This window comes from Culex pipiens, chromosome 3 (genome assembly GCF_016801865.2).
Source record: "Culex pipiens pallens isolate TS chromosome 3, TS_CPP_V2, whole genome shotgun sequence".
Classification (NCBI taxonomy): domain Eukaryota; kingdom Metazoa; phylum Arthropoda; class Insecta; order Diptera; family Culicidae; genus Culex; species Culex pipiens.
Genome location: NC_068939.1, coordinates 37,364,963 through 37,382,402, shown reverse-complemented (window position 1 = coordinate 37,382,402; position 17,440 = coordinate 37,364,963). Strand labels below are relative to the sequence as shown.

Here is a 17,440-nt window from a genome sequence, read left to right as displayed (position 1 = left end):
AAACAAATCGAGTTTTTTTTTACAAGAAGTGTTGGGACCGTTTATTTTCGGCGGTTAAAATATTGTTCCACAAAATTACATGCGATGTGTTGCAATAAATTACAAGCAACCTTTTACATTACATTACAAACTTTAGAATCTCGATCTACCGATCGAATAGCAGTGTCGTCCTTGGAGTATTTGGTATCTGCAAAAGAACGTTTTGATTAGTGTAAAGCACGCATGGTAAATATACGGGAATCATTCTTACCATCGTTCAACACCGTTCCAGCGTTCCGACAGCTCACGTCCATGCTCTTCGCTTTCAAATCTTTGAGAAACTTTTTCATCTTCTCGCTGGAACGACCACTGCTCGCCTGGCTAGTCTTGCTTTCCTGGCTCGTCTTTCGGTCCTGCTCCCGATTGTTATTAGAGTCATTCTTTCCCTGCGTTCCGTACGGTTCCGTAGCATCTTCCTCGTCGTTGAACGTCGACTGCGACGAGATACTCCCGTCTCCATCATCGCTGTAATCGATCAGCTGACTGATGTTCGGAGTCGGCGTCTTTCCCAACATTGCCCTTTCGTCGAGAATTTCCATGTGCGAAATGTACTTCGGATCAAAGCGGTTCCCACCGACGTCGAAAGCGTCCTCGTTGTCCTCCCCGTTGCCATTCTCGGTACAAATCAAAACCGTCGTCGTAATGTCCACTCCGTTATCGATGAACCGCACCTCGTCGGCATCCGTCTCGATCTGGATCGATTCGTCTTTGGACAGCTCGCTGGCGATTCGTTCCTGCCGAAGGCGTCGCTTTTCCTGGCGCAGGAATTCCTCGTCATCCGTAAGGGGTGGCATCGGAGTGGCGTTCCGGATCTTTTGTCCCTCGATTGCGGCTTCAATCTTCTGGACTGCCTTTGAAAAGTCCAGGTCGATTCCAGGAGTGCGTAGTTTTCTCGGGAATGCCAACACCAACGAATGCTCCAATCCACTGGCCATTCTTGCCACGGTAAAGTCCTTGAACTTGGTCAGCTCTCGGAAGTGATCCGAGGGAGTGAACGGGCTGTCCGTTTCGTACGTGGTCAACAGGCGGCCTTCGTTGGTTAGAAAAGAGGTAAAGTTGTTCGCCGGGGAGATCTGCATGATGCACTCGTCCTTCCGGAGCAGCTGATTCAGCAGGTAGCGTTCCAGCTTGAGGTCGTCGATTTTGAACACCCGATTACTCCGATAAACCTGGTTATTCTCCAGCAGCAAGTAGATCATGTCATTCTTGGTTATTTGAGCGGACACTACCTTCGCCGGTAGCTTCACCATTGACAGTTCCTTCACCACCGGAATGGTAATCTTCTGGAACTTCCCCGCCAAATATAGCTTATTCGTTTCCGAAACCATCAACGTACAGTAATTCCCGCACGCGACCATCTCAACCCGCTCCTCCACCCCAATCCGATCCGGCTTGGTCAGAATCTTCAACGAATCCACCCCGCCCAACTGCTGGTGGCTGTTGTGGCCCCATCCGAAGCAATTCCCAGCGCTCGTTCTCGCGACAAAGTGACAAAATCCGGCCGCAATGTCCACCACCTGTTCGTCCTCCTTCTCCAGGCAGTACGAAAACTCCTTCAGCTCCACCGGAACGTGCGTAAACTCGGCGTTATCCTCGGACTTCTTCTTCATCCGACCGGACTCCTTCAGCGATGCGACCCGCGCGTTAAACGGGAAGATGCTCTTGCCGCTGTAGAACAGCTTGCCGTCCACTGGAATTACCAACAAAATCAATCAGTTTTATAAAAATTCATATAAAACAGAGAATCTCACAAGTCAGTATCAAGCTGAAGCCGTTGCCGCCAAACTTGGCGTCCAGGACGACCTGCTGCAGCTTTTTCATCGTGCGAACGCAGGACGGCTTCTGGCAGAGGTCCGTGGAGCCGATGCCGAGCTGGCCGTGCTGGTTGTGGCCCCACACGAACAGCCGGCCGGATTCTGGAAGAAAACAGAATTGTATTCAACAAGTGCTTCAAATACCCGGGCAGACGGTAATAACAAAATTCATGCCATTTCAATAATAAATATTGTTAAAATAACAGAAAGTGTTATGGAATCTTCTTGAAAAATCCATTTTTGCATAAGAGTTTAATAACAGTTAATGTTATCGTAACAAAATTTGTTATTGGTCTGATATTGGTTGAATGGCAACCCGAGCAGACGGAAATAACTTGGGAATAACATTTTTTGATATTTGAAAATACTAGGCCAATAACATTTTATGTTATTTATAACAAGATTTTTTATTCCCCGTTATGTTTTTTTTTGTTATTGTAATAACAGACTAATAACATGTTTTGTTCTTCTTCGAACAAATCTTTGTTATTATTTTTTGTTATTTTAACAACTAATCCGATCATTCTAATAACAGTTGGCGGTATTCTTCCATAACAAAAAATGTTATTCCAAAGTTGTTTTGGCTTGCAATCAATAACGTCATGATTCGAATTCCCGGACGCTTCGAAACCCGGACACTTCATTTTGTTTTATCAATTATTTGGATATAAGTTCGCATTATGAATGCCAAAACTGTGTTATTTGATGAACTCCAACATCAACTTTCATTTAAAGTTTGTTTGAACGCTGTAGTTAATGCCAAAACATTAAATACAATAAAATTATAAGTTTACCAAGGCCTACCTCGAGGAGCAGGAAAAGAGAAAGAAGAAAGCAGCAGCGTCCCACTCTCCTCAGCGAAGTACGAGCGCAGCCGTTCCTGCAGCTGGACAGCTTACGGTTCCAGCGGAAAACTCAACGTTCCCTCCTGGTTGGGGGCGTTCGTTCGCCAGCGTGGTCGCTGCCGGTAGCGGCAGTACGGCCCAGCAAGAAGTCACCGGGGAAGATCTCTTCACCCTGCCGGAGTTCTTTGCTCTCGCGGGAGAGATGATGACGCGGTTTCGGAGCTGCCGGAACAAGGCAGAACAATTCCTGGCCCTTGGGGAACTGATGATCAAACACATCTACAAAGGATAAATTATCTGTGATCTAGATATAAGCTTTCTCTTCCTCTATCCCCTTTCCTTTGCAATTTCTGTAAGTTTTTTTTTATAGTTTTTTCTTACTCTTGCTAGTGCCTTAGTTAAAGAAATAATTTTTCCTAAATGGATTATGATGCAACACACAGCTGTAAGGAACTCCAAAACTCTGTTATGCACTTCAAAATAACTCATTGTATCTTGATTATTCACCAATAAAACCGAATTGAATTGAATAAGTTTACCAAAAATGTGAAACATTTCACTTGAAATATTTCACAGGCGATCAAAGCACCGGGAAGGCAAAGCAGAAATTTATGGTTACGATTTCCTTAAATTCTAGCAATTTTTTATATAAACTATCGATTGTTTTGATGTTAACAGCTTATTTGAGACCTAAAGAATGCCATTCACTAACATTTCAGTCCAAATTTGTGCGATTCATAGGTAAAATCGAGTGTCCGGAATTCGAAGCAAAAGTGTCCGGATTTCGAATCAGCTTTTATCAGTGTCCGGGATTCGAAGCACAACAAGCCATCTTAATTTTTAAATTCTGATGAAAAATTGTTTGAAAAGACATATTTTGCATGCATTTTCTTGAAACTGACTGTTTATACTACATCCTGATGATATTTCTACATTTTCATGATTTTTTGCCAGCTTTAACAAAAATGATATGCTACTAAGTGTCCGGATTTCGAATCATGACGTTATCAGACCAATAACAAATTTTGTTATGATAACATAAACTGTTATTAAACCCTTATGCAAAAATGGATTTTTCAAGAAGATTCCATACCACTTTCTGTTATTTTAACAGTATTTGTTATTGAAATGGCATGAATTTTGTTATTACCGTCTGCCCGGGAAAACAACTCGGAAATAACATTTTTTTTATGGAAGAATAACTCCAACTGTTATTGGGATGAAAGGATTATTTGTTAAAATAACAAAAAAATTGTAACAAAGATTAGTTCGAAGAATAACTAAAAATGTGATTAGTCTGTTATTACAATAACAATCCAATAACAAAAAGATCATAATGACGAATAAAAAATCCTGTTATAAATAACATAAAATGTGATTGCCTAGTAGTTTCAAATATCAAAAAATGTTATTCCCAAGTTATTTCCGTCTGCTCAGGTATAAATCAAGTTGAAAGCTAGGAATCGTTGATAGAATACAATATGTCATACTTATTTATAACAAAATTTTGATTTAAAAAAACATTTGAATACCATAATATTTGTCCTAAGTTCAATTGGAAAAAAATCAAGGAATAAAGTTATTTCATGATATCGTAAATTGTGTTCATGAATTTGATCATACTCGGAATAATTTGAACTGATTGTATTCTGTGTACAATTTAATATAATTTACCCAAATAGTATATCGCATCCATTGTTAATTTATTACAGAAAAAGTTGGTTTTTGATTAACGTTAACAAATTCTAAAAATGAGATATTCAATGCAGAAGTTTTGCATATGAATCACCCCCCGTCGGAAAATATTTTTTATTTTGTTTTCTCTGTAACTTCTGATCAATTAGGTCTTTTTGGACGCTTCCGGTGTCATTCGACGGTAAATTGTTAGAAAAACTCAAGATTTGGTCCCATTGGCCGTTTCCCGTAACCGGTTCCGGAGGAAATCCGGAATATTGGCCAAAACTGTGCAAAAACTTCAAAATTTTGAAGTTTTTTGCTCTTAATGCGAAGTGAACACACTATAGCATGAAACAATCCATACAAACTTAAAAAAATGTTGGTCCCAGCTTTTTTGTAGGTGTTTAATTGAAAAGGTGGCCATTGAGAACCGGTTCCGGTCAATCCGGATCCGGAAACTCCGGAAAAAATTAAGCAATACTTTCACAATTCCAATGTGTCAGGCAGATATGAATAAAAGTGTTGTTGAAGCATTCTTTGCTACTTCATATTTATATTACCACAAAAACATGGCCAAGTGGCCAACGGGAACCTGCTCTGAATGTTCCGGACTCCCTGAAAATTATATTTTTTTTATTAATTTTATGAAGCAGTTTTATTAAGACATTTTCAAAAAACGAAACGAAACTATTGGCACTACGCCCCCCGGGGCATGGCCTTCCTCTAACGTGGGATTTCTGCTCCAGCGCCTCTGACGAGACAGGAGAAACCGGGACCGACGTTTTACTTCACCATCCGATAGAAGCTCAGTGGATAAGGCGGGAATCGAACCCGCGTCTCATAGCATCATCGGGATCGGCAGCCGAAGCCGCTACCCCTGCGCCACGAGACCCACATTTTCAATGTATCTGGAAAAAATCTGAATTGATTCAAAATCAAAATCAGAAATGTGGCCAAGTGGCCAACGGTAACCTATTCTGAATGTTCCGGATCATGGAACCAGTGGACACTTGACATTTTTTTTTAATTTTAAAGGCGGTTTTTAATTAAGAAATTTTCAAGGTTTCTGGAAAAAATATGAATCAATTCGAAATCAGAATCAGAAATGTAGCCAAGTGGCCAACGGGAACCCGTTCTTATTTTTCCGTATCAGGGAACCAGTGGTCACTTGAAATGTTTATTAATTTAAAATAGCATAATTTAATTAGGAAATTTTCTTGTTTTCTAGAAAAATCAGAATTAATTAAAATCAGAATCAGAATTGTGGCCAGGTAACCAACATGAACCCGTTTTAAATGTTCTGGATTAGGGAACAAGTGATCATTTGAAGTTTTTATCAAGTTTAAAAAAAAATATTTTGATTAATGAAATTAAAAATTCCTGTAAAAATTCAGAATTTATTTAAAATCAGAATTAAACATGTTGCCAAGTGGTCAACGGGAACCCGTTCTGACTGATCCGGATCAGGGAACCAGAGGACACTTGAATTTTTTTATTAATATTAAAAAAGCATATTTTAATAAATCACATTCAAAAATTCCACTTAAAATCTTAAAATTTTAAAATTCCTGTAAAAATTCAGAACATATGTATTTGAAATCAGAATTATTCATATTGCCAAGTGGCCGACGGAATCCGTTCTGAATGTTCTGGATCAGGGAACCAGAGGACACTTGAATTTTTTTATTAACTTTAAAAATGCATATTTTATTTAATGAAATTTTTAAATTCCTGAAAAAATTACAATATATTTAAAATAAGAAATGTTGCAAAGTGGCCAACTGTTCCGGATCAGGGAACCAGTGTTCACTTGACTTTTTTGTGTTTATTTTATAAAGCATATTTTAATTATGAAATTTTCTAGATTTCTAGAAAAATCTAAATTTATTTGAAATCAGAATTAAAAATGTTGCCAAGTGGCCAACGAGAACCTGTCCTGACTGGTCACAATTTTTATTAATTTAAAAAATATATATTTATTATCTGATTTTTTTTTAAATTTTTGGAAAAAATCACAATTTATTTGAAATCAGCTTTAGAAATGTTGCCAAGTGGCCAACGAGAACCTGTTCTGACTGGTCACAATTTATTACTGATTTTTTTTTAATTTTTGAAAAAATCACAGTTTATTTGAAATCAGAATTAAAAATGTTTCAATGTGGCCAACGGGAACCCTTTCTGAATGTTCCGGATCAGGGAACCAGTGGTCACTTGAAATGTTTATTGATTTAAAAAAAAGCTTACTTTGTTCGTGGTTCCCAAATTCATGAACGCTTGTTAACGATTTTGGGAACTCTTTTTTCTCCGTGCAGCAACCAAATTCAACCAAACTTCAGGACGATGCACAGAATGGTCAACCAAACAAAACGTGTTTGTTATTGTCTACATTGCGTGCTCTCGTTTTTGTTTATTCAAGGTCAAACATTAAAACGCGTTTTTATCGGAACGACAAAAAGCGACGTTCGAGAAGTTAGCACGACGGCGTCGAATTGTAAATAAATTCGATTTTTCCCGGAATCTTAAAATTTCATTAATTAAAAAATGCTTTATAAAATAAACAAAAAAAATTAAGTGTCATCTGGTCCACTTATAGATTCCATTTTTTTTAATTAATTTAGATTTAACCTGGAATTTTTAAACGTCATTAATAAAAATATGCTTTATTAAAATAAATAAAAAAAAATCAAGTGTCCTTTGGTTCCCTGATCCGGATCAGTCAGAACGGGTTCCCGTTGACCACTTGGCAACATATTTAATTCTGATTTTAAATAAATTCTGAATTTTTACAGGAATTTTTAATTTCATTAATCAAAATATTTTTTTTTTAAACTTGATAAAAACTTCAAATGTTCACTGGTTCCCTAATCCAGAACATTTAAAACGGGTTCATGTTGGTTACCTGGCCACAATTCTGATTCTGATTTTAATTAATTCTGATTTTTCTAGAAACATTTCAAGTGACCACTGGTTCCCTGATCCGGAACATTAAGAACGGGTTCCCGTTGGCCACTTGGCTACATTTCTGATTCTGATTTCGAATTAATTCATATTTTTTCCAGAAACCTTGAAAATTTCTTAATTAAAAACCGCCTTTAAAATTAAAAAAAAATGTCAAGTGTCCACTGGTTCCATGATCCGGAACATTCAGAATAGGTTACCGTTGGCCACTTGGCCACATTTCTGATTTTGATTTTAAATCAATTCAGATTTTTTCCAGATACATTGAAAATGTCTTAATAAAACTGCTTCATAAAATTAATAAAAAAAAATATAATATATTCAGGGAATCCGGAACATTCAGAGCAGGTTCCCGTTGGCCACTTGGCCATGTTTTTGTGGTAATATAAATATGAAGTAGCAAAGAATGCTTCAACAACACTTTTATTTATATCTGCCTGACACATTGGAATTGTGAAAATATTGCTTAATTTTTTCCGGAGTTTCCGGATCCGGATTGACCGGAACCGGTTCTCAATGGCCACCTTTTCAATTAAACACCTACAAAAAAGCTGGGACCAACATTTTTTTAAGTTTGTATGGATTGTTTCATGCTATAGTGTGTTCACTTCGCATTAAGAGCAAAAAACTTCAAAATTTTGAAGTTTTTGCACAGTTTTGGCCAATATTCCGGATTTCCTCCGGAACCGGTTACGGGAAACGGCCAATGGGACCAAATCTTGAGTTTTTCTAACAATTTACCGTCGAATGACACCGGAAGCGTCCAAAAAGACCTAATTGATCAGAAGTTACAGAGAAAACAAAATAAAAAATATTTTCCGACGGGGGGTGATTCATATGCAAAACTTCTGCATTGAATATCTCGAGTTAGGATAACAATAAAAATATGCGCTAGGTTGCATTTTGTTCGGGAAGCCAATCCCTAGAGGAGCATTTTTTTTCGTGCTGCCAAAAAATAAAAAAAATATTTTGTTACGCTGTGTTATGGATTAAAGCAAGTCAAGTCATCGACAATCGTGTCCAAACGTCTCAACTAAAAATATCTCCTCCGATCGATCAACATCACCGAAACAGCACATTAACGCAAGTCTTTTACATTATCAACCGTCGAAAATCAGTCTCCTTAAGCTGTTAATCCCAACTGGCATTGTCGCTGGGCTGTCTTGATCCCAGTCGCGATAGGCACTCCCTCGCAAAGAAATTCGACATTCTTTGGACGAATTTCTCTCTGTCCATGTTTTCTCCAAAAAATCGCGTGCCAAATGACCATAAATGAGCAATCATTAAATTGTCACCCCCGGGAGGGAAAAATTCCGTTTCGAGGTGACATTGTGTCTGCCAGCGTTTTGTGACGGGCACAGAACACACGTGACGAAAATTAATGTTTTTATTATTTTCAGTTTGAGTTTCAACTGGTAATTTCTGGTCGGGAGGGGATTTCCTCCCGAGGAGTGTAATTTGTGGTCCAGAGGGGGGCTGATTTGGTCACGCGTGATGTAGATTTTATGGGGGTGATATGAACTGTGGAAAGTTGTTTGTTTTTCTAAGTATTTATTATATCTTTTTAGTGGAAAAAATTGTTCGAATTTTTATCATTTTTATTATAATATTTTATCAAAGTAAGCTACAATGAATTTATGTAAATTTCCCACTTATTTGAAAAGTTGTTCAAAAAAGTTTAAATCGCAAAAAAAACTTTGTTTAAAATATAATTTTATTGCTCATCACACCAACTTTTCTGCAAAATTACCAAATTCGTGAAAATTAAAAAACTTTTCACGATTTTTGTAGATAAACATCAAATTAGTTGACCAACTCACTTGTTTGCCACCACAAATTGCGTGGGCAGCGTGAATTAAGTCGAATGTAAACAGCAAGGATCGTGCGAGGAGGGAGGTGCTTCAATTTTGCTATGGTTCCACTGCCAAAGCTTACACTCAATATTTGAAGGTTAGGTTGGTTCTAGAGAAAGAGAAGGATAGGGTGTCGGGTGTGCTAAGCATGCAAATTTATTTTATTGTTGGTCACCCCTCCCTTGGAGCTTACAGGGTCAGGGTCATTGCCATTCGTAGATTAGCTTTGGTCAAATTGTTTGGAGCGTGTTTTGATAGTTTGAAACATAGTGATAATTTCAGAAAAAAAAGAACTTTTTGTACACCGAAAAAAATGCTAATATACATTTTGTGTCAAAAAATGGAACTGGTTAATTTTCATCTGGTTTACATTTTTACACATTTTTCAGGTAAAATTACTCAAAAAAAAACCAAATGTTCAACCTTCCAAAATTAAATTAAATTGCGAATTATTACAATCGGTGGATGTTATTTTTTATCGCGTTAGTAGAAAAGAATGACAATTTTATCAAGGTATAAGAAATTATTTTAATACTGTAACATTTTTTTCCGTACAAGTTTGTCGGCTGTCCATACAAAAATGATATCTAAATGTTTACAAATCTGTAGCTTGAGAATGGGGGTTCTGATTATTTTTTATTTATAAGTGAAATAACAATCCTTTTTTTTGTTCACAGCTTTGCCGGAGACAACAAATCAGTTTGGGTCTTAGACAAAGTAAACAAATAAACTGATTTTTTATTTCACTTTTAAACACCAAAAAAGCCTTAAAATACTATTAAAGAACATTCTAGAATAGCAAAGGCAAACAATATTAGGCAGCTTTCTGAAAAATCCAAATTTCCAGAAAATTCTCTTGAACACGGTCGTTTTTATTAAAATCTTTCTTAAATTTAAAATCTGGGATAAAGTTCCACGTTATTGTGATGTATCGATAAATTTAAAATCGATAACAAATCTTTAAAGTTTTTTTTTCGAAAATTTCCAAACTAAAAAAAAATGCAAAAATGCATTATACACCTATTCAGTTGTTTTGCAATGATTAGTTTCCAAAATATCTAAGTATTGACTTTTTGTTTGGAAAAAAACAATTTTTACGTACACTGCCCCTGATCGCATAAATGTCCCATATGCATTTTCATCGATTTCGAGTTATTGATGCAGTTTGGTTCAAAATTGTGTGTTCTTTCGAAAGAGCTTATAACATCCAGTACTTTGTTCTAGAAATCAGGAGGAAATCCAGTTTTTTTCTCAAAAACTTAACACGTAGCCTTATGTATGGGACAAACTTCAAATGCGTTTTTCTCAGCTTGCTGTTTTTGCATATGGGACATTTATGCGAACATGGGCAGTAACAAACATGCTAAACATGATTATCAAAAAAAAGTAAGTAAATCTTTCCCTGTTCCTGAGGGGAACACCCTTGAAGAGTATCGGGGCCGGCATTTACAAAGCGGATTCAGTGGCAGTTTTTCACTCAACTAATGTTAACATGTTTAGGTTAATGTTAACATTCCATAGGTCGCCCCCCTAAGGTGTCGTGATAAGGTCCAGTTTGTGACGATACACTACCTTCCCTTTACTAAGCAATCGAATCCAGAAGAGAAACGATCACCAGTTGTGTTGGTCCGAGCCGGGATTTGAACCCCGATCTACCGCTTACTAGGCGGGAGCGTTACCACTAGGCTACGTGGCTCGGTCATGATTATCAAAGCAAAAAATCAATTTTTAATTGTTTTCAGTTACTGAAACTTTTCATTCAATCAAAATTTTAAAGTTTTTTGAGAAAATATTTTTTTGTTCCCTGATTTTTTGGAATAATGTTTAAGGGGGCGAATATCGGCCGATTTCGTAGAGAGTTGCTCATAACCATAAGCTATTGTTCATCCTTTGCCCTCCGGAATCGTTCTGTTTGACTTTTTTGGCTCGCTATTTGGAGCTGGTTATCTAAATGGTTATGAGAGTCAAAATTTAAACATTTTGTCAATTGACTGAGAAATTTCAAAAATTTATGCTAATATTGAAATAGTCAGAAAGAACTGTAAACAATAAATCTCAAATCTTACTAATATCCCAAGAACAAGCTCACTGCACCAGTCCCCATGTACTCACCACAAATGACGGCGCTTTGCTTGCTGCCGCAGAGGATTTTCACGACCGGATCATTTTTGATGAAAAAGTAGCTCTGCTGGGTCGGAACCGGACTGAGGGCACCGTTCCGGGCCGGATCCGGCGACTGGCGACCGTTGGTGGGCGCGGGAGGCTGCAGCTGATTGCCGTTGCTGTGGTGGTGACCATTCTGGGCCGTGGTTTGACCGCCACCTCCGGTCAGTGGGGTTAGTTGCCGGTGGCGGACCGTTCCGATGTTGTCCGCGAGGTATGATTTCCCGAGGGTGAACACGGCGCCCGTTGCTGGTGGTTGAGGTTCAAGGCGAGGGGACAATTGGAAAGTTGGGATGAAAATGTACGACTTGTTGGTTTGAGCGTTTATAGAGAGAGTGGTGGAAAAGGATTGATTTTCTTCGAACTTAGTTTCCATCAGTTTGGAAAGGCTACAAAATCACTAGTGGTTGAGATTTAAAAAAAATGTCGTGGTTTATGGATGGTCCCGATGCTCTTTTTATTGTAGAAACTTGCACGCCAATTTTTTACGAAAAAATGTCATTCCGCTGAAATTTAACAAATCATAAGACTTTCCTAAAAAACGGAGCAAGATTTTCTCAAAAAATATATTTTTAGAAAAAATATCGTTCGAAAATCCCTTTATTGGGCCTAGCCTGTATTGGACCTACCAAACTTTATTTTACGAAAATCTGCATATGCGATGTGAAATTTTTGTTTATATCGGTTTCAGTCTTTGCTTAACTCTACGAAATCAGCTTTCACGTTTCATGATTTGGGTCATACTTTTTAGGGATTTTTTATATTACCAAAGAAGCCCTTTTGTGTCATTGGTTCACCCATACAAGGCTCCAAACAATTTAAGCAGCTGTCCATACAAAAATGGTACGTAAATATTTGAATAAATATGATATCTGCAGCAAAAATAGGTATACAGGAGAAATATGCATTGAAAAAAATTAAACGGTTAAGGGACCATTAGGGTGCCCAGAATATGAGACATTTTTTCAAAACCTCGCTCCACAAGCTGAATATTGTTCCTTGACCTATTTTAGGACTCTGGGCCAAATATGAGCAAAATCGGTCATCATTTACCCATTGATACTCGGAGGTGAAGTTTGTATGGGAAAAATCGAAAAAATGAATGGAAAACCCAAGTTTCTTACGGTTTGGTCTGCACGGTGCGCTACTTCCATCCAAATATTCCCAAAAGTGAGATTCTTATTGGAAATTTAATGCTCTACAACTTTGTAGAACATACCAAAACTGTGAAACTCGATCCTGAAAAGTTATTAGTGATTTAAAAAAGACATTTTTGTATGAAAAACATTTTTTTCACAAACTTTAGCCTTGAGTATCAATGGGTTAATCTCATCCAATTTCGCTCAGAATTTACACAGATGCTTAAAATTACCCAAAAAACCGTTTTCCGCTTGTGGAGCAGGGGGTCATTTTTTCTGGGCACCCTAGGGACCATCCATAAACCACGTGGACACTTTTTTGGAAATCCCCTTCCCTCCCTCGTGGACAGTTTCCATACAAATCAAATCTTTTTTGTATGGATCGTGGACAATCGCTGAACCCTCCCCCCCCCTCCCCTAAGGTGTCCACATGGTTTATAGATGGTATCTAAATGGTTTTGACGATTTGAAAAAAAAAACAAAAAAATATTTTCTAAGAGCTTTTTTTATTGTTATAAGGGACAAAACGCCAACTTATGAGCCAACGACAAGTATGGATGAAAATGTTGCCACCGAGTTTTGATTTGTTTTAAAGTTGTGTTTTTTGGAATAAATAAAAAATTGTCGATTTTGAAATCTATAAGTGTCAATTTCCGAATTTATTGTTCTTCACGAATAGTTTTTAAAATTTTACATATATTTGTATAAGATTCATTGTATGTTGGATCTTTGAAAAACAAAAAGTAAAATATAAATGATCTAATGCTCGCCCAAACAGCCCCCTATTTTTTGATGCCAATATCTCAGCAACTAATGGTCCAATATGTAATGTTAAAGAATGAAGTAATTGTGAAGTTTTCTGATCATTCGAAAAAAAAATATAATGAAAATTTCAAATTCAAGGCTTGCTTTTCAACAGGTGGTAATATTGTTTTTTGTCACTTTGGAATGTAAGTCTTCTATGATATTCAAAACAAACCAAAATGAGTAAATTTCCTTTTTTTCTGAAAAACAATATGATATTCAAAACCGGTAGGTCACCTGGCTCTGATATTAATATTTGTGGTCAAAGTACAGGTAAATACCTGTCGAATGCAACCTGGAGCATCCTGATTGGTTTAAATTTGCCGGAGATACAGGTCGTCAAATTTGGGGTCTCAAAAAGGCCTCTTTTCGGTTGTAGCCGATTCCCGGAGTCCACAGTGACCAAATCCGGGATTCCAGGTCGGTTTCGGAAAGGGAACGTTCTAAGCTTTCATTTGTGATCAAAAGAACCGGAATCGCTCAAAAACTGGATTTTTGACGATACGGCATGACCGTAGATTGAAATATATTTCAATTTCATGAAGTTTGATATGTCGGATAATAGGGTTTCTCTCATATTCCGGGAGTATACCCAAAGGGGCTACCGGTAACCGGTTCCAGATTGGCCAAGATAGGTCAGCGAACATTGGCATAACCGTAGATTGACATATCTTTCAATTTCATGAAGTTTATTATGTCGGATGATAGGGTTTCTCTCATATTCCGGGAGTGTCCCCAAGGGGCCACCGGTAACCGGTTACAGATTGGCCAGGATGGCTCAGCAAATAATGGCATGACCGTAGATTGACATATCTTTCAATTTCATGAAGTTTCATATGTCGGATGATAGGGTTTATCTCATATTCCGGAAGTGTTCCCAAGGGGCCACCGGTAACCGGTTCAAAATTGGCCAGGATGGGTCAGCGATTAACGACATTACCAAAGTTGGATATATCTTTCAATTTCATGAAGTTTGATATGCAACATGATGGGTTTTCAACAAAAAAATTCAAATTGGTCGTTCATCGGGTACCCGGGAACCGGTTCCAGGTTACCCGGAAGTGGCCACTAACACTCCAAAGTGGTTCTGGCAATCGTGTATTGTGTTTTTAGTAAGTTTTATGGATCAATTTCAACTATCATGAGAGTATTGGTATCACATATACGTGAAAAACAGTAAAATATGAACTTTTCGGATGTTCCGGATTTCCGGAACCGGTAAGTCACCTGGCCGTGATATTAATATTTATGGTCAAAGTGCAGGTATAAACCTGTCGAATGCAATCCGGAGCATCCTGATTGGTTGAAATTTGCCGGAGATACAGGTCGTCAAAGTTGGGGTCTCAAAAAGGCCTTTTTTCGGTTGTAGCCGATTCCCGGTGGCCACAGTGACCAAATCCGGGTTTCCAGGGCGGTTTCGGAAAGGGGACGTTCTAAGCTTTCATTTGTGTCCAAAAGAACCGGAATCGGTCAAAAACTGGATTTTTGACGATTTTTTAAAGTATGGGGTCGAAAAGGACCCCAATACCTTTAAAGTAACTTTTGTTATGGACGCTCCCCTAGGGGTCGTCCAAGGTTTATTTGTTTTGTGAAATGTGTATTTATTAGGGTGGGTACGTTTTTCAAAAAGTTCTCGGATCAAGTTTTAGTATGGTTCCCCTTGTAGGGCATGCCCATAGGGACTTTCATGCCAAATATCAGCTCATTTGGTTGTAAACTGGCTGCGCGCATCAGGGTTAAAGTTTACATGGGAATTACTATGGGAAAATTGCAAATTTTGTTCAAACGCTCCTACAGGTCTGGGAAAATAACGCGCCAACTTCTGGTATGGTCAGGCCTAAGGGGAATGGTCTGGAGAACATTTTTCCCGAAGAGAGCATATGGATTCGTTGTCCCTAGACCTGGCGCATCGGCAAACAATCCGATGTCTCCGGAATCAACGGTTTTCCCAGAAAAAGCATAAAATTTTCCTTAGCATGCTATGAAAGCTTGATGCACACGGTGACGCCATACGTCAGGCAGCTACCACGTGGGTGAGAAACGGCTGGAATATTCAATTGCAAACCTTCTTTTAACTGGAAAATGATCATTTCGAGCGATCCTGATATTATTTAGTCGAATTCAGAATCTTTGCATAGCAAATTTGTATTTTTTGCAAATATTTTAACCACGTGGTAGCTGCCTGACGTATGGCGTCGCCGTGTGCATCAAGCTTTCATAGCATGCTAAGGAAAATTTTATGCTTTTTCTGGGAAAACCGTTGATTCCGGAGACATCGGATTGTTTGCCAATGCGCCAGGTCTAGGGACAACGAATCCATATGCTCTCTTCGGGAAAAGTGTTCTCCAGACCATTCTCCTTAGGCCTGACCATACCAGAAGTTGGCGCGTGATTTTCCCAGACCTGTAGGAGCGTTTGAACAAAAAGTTCCAATTTCCCATAGTAATTCCCATGTAAACTTTAACCCTGATGCGCGCAGCCAGTTTACAACCAAATGAGCTGATATTTGGCATGAAAGTCCCTATGGGCATGCCCTACAAGGGGAACCATACTAAAACTTGATCCGAGAACTTTTTGAAAAACGTACCCACCCTAGTATTTATACTATAAATTTAATGTCAGAAAATTTCACGGCTCTAGCATGTATATAGCAAAAGTTATGGCAAATTTAATTTTCAAAAAGGCCGAAAAGGACCCCAATACCGTAGGAAGGTTAAAATATACTTAAATTCATTCAATTTGTGTAGTGAACAGATTTTTTTGATTATATCGGTGTTTTGGGAACTCAATTAAAGAGAAATCATCTTGGAATTATCTTCTACTTATTTTTTAAGCAAAAAATGGAATACTGTTGGCTTGTTAGACATCAAATTAATTGGCCTTATTTTAAAATTGTTGGTTATACTATTATAAACGATCTTTATTTTCCTGGAAATTTAAATTGTTTTCACATTCATATTCACAACACATTCCTCGCAACTCAGTTGCTAAATTAGTTCACTTTTCCCTAGTTATGTTTTGTTAATTATTGCAACCAAATTACCCATCCTGAATAAACTCCCATCATTTCCACGAAAAAACAAATATGCGAATGCACTTTCCCCGACTCTCATTCATCCGCTTTACCGCGCATATTTTGATTGCAGTAAATTTAAACAAAAAAAAAAAAGCGTAAAGTGCACTCCGGGCTGCCGAACTTTTTCAATTTTCATTTCTGCTATTGCATATGATGCCCTGGTTTTTATGTTGAAACCTTTTTCCACCACCTCTCCATCATACTCTACTTTGCTGCCCCAAAACTTCACCTGGAATATCCATCGGGCGATGCATTCCGCGTACGTGTATACTGATATTTTTTTGTTGCGTTGAACTTTTCGCCCAGTATAGATTGCAAAAATATATATTTTCCTTCTCTTTTCACTCTGTTTTAATCACTCTCACTAGCGGCGAAAACTATTCTCCATTAGAATAATAACTCTCATCGTCACAAAAAGGGTTTTTTTTTTACTGCTGAATGTATTCCAGTTGAAGGCACTTTTATCCCCAGTTTGAAATTCCTAAGCTATGGCTACTGAAAGCTTTCCCGGCGCTGTTGAACAACTTTTCACCAGATTCACTTTAAAACTCTCCGCAAATGTTTCACTTTTTTCCCCTCGTAGTTTTTTGTTTTAGTCCGGCTTGCTGCTTTGCTGTTAATCCTCTTGAGGTTGGCTGGCTACTGACTGGCTCGCTGGCCGAGGACTTTAGTCGGCCACTAGTCCTCCACCACCCCTCTTCTGGGGAGTCACCTGCAAAAAGGAGGACAAGGAGACTGCCGAAGGAAAGGGCAGTGCTTTGTGGTTGGCGTTGCTGGTGGTAGTGGTGCACGTTGTACTGACTTAAGTTAAGGACTCCCACCTGGAAGGCGATAAGGCGAGAGTGTCGTCCAGTTGTGGTGGTGAAGGTGGCCAGTGTTTGAATTGCGGCTTTGGGGATCGAAGGATAAAGCGTCTGGGAATTGGAAATATGTTACTTGTTCTAAGGACAAGGCGACCTGGTGGTGATTACAGCTGGTTAAGTGTTGGTTTTTGGAAGAAAATGATTATTACTTAAAGTGTGCTTTGGGATTCGAACAGAGGTAATCGATACATTTGTGACTTATGCTGAGT

General features: G+C 38.2%; 2 protein-coding genes across 2 annotated transcripts in view; one reads left to right on the top strand and one right to left on the bottom strand.

The window, feature by feature from the left end:
- LOC120415810 (HIV Tat-specific factor 1) overlaps nt 1-17,440 on the top strand; it is a 169,934-nt gene that overhangs the window by 255 nt on the left and 152,239 nt on the right. The window lies entirely within an intron of this gene.
- On the bottom strand, nt 23-17,233 carry LOC120415809 (uncharacterized). Its single transcript, XM_039577436.2, has 5 exons — nt 16,598-17,233; nt 11,299-11,598; nt 1,791-1,955; nt 251-1,729; nt 23-187 (listed from the first exon to the last, which is right to left on the bottom strand). Exons 1-5 carry the CDS (start codon nt 16,620-16,622, stop codon nt 114-116), a joined length of 2,043 nt encoding a protein of 680 aa, XP_039433370.1. The 5' UTR covers nt 16,623-17,233; the 3' UTR covers nt 23-113.

Coding starts and splice junctions, on each gene's coding strand:
- LOC120415809 (XM_039577436.2), bottom strand. CDS start 16,622: ATGCATCGCCCGATGGATATTCCAG. Junction 1,730..1,790: donor CTTCAGCTTGATACTGACTT/GTGAGATTCTCT, acceptor TGGTAATTCCAG/TGGACGGCAAGCTGTTCTAC. Junction 188..250: donor TGGAACGGTGTTGAACGATG/GTAAGAATGATT, acceptor GTTCTTTTGCAG/ATACCAAATACTCCAAGGAC.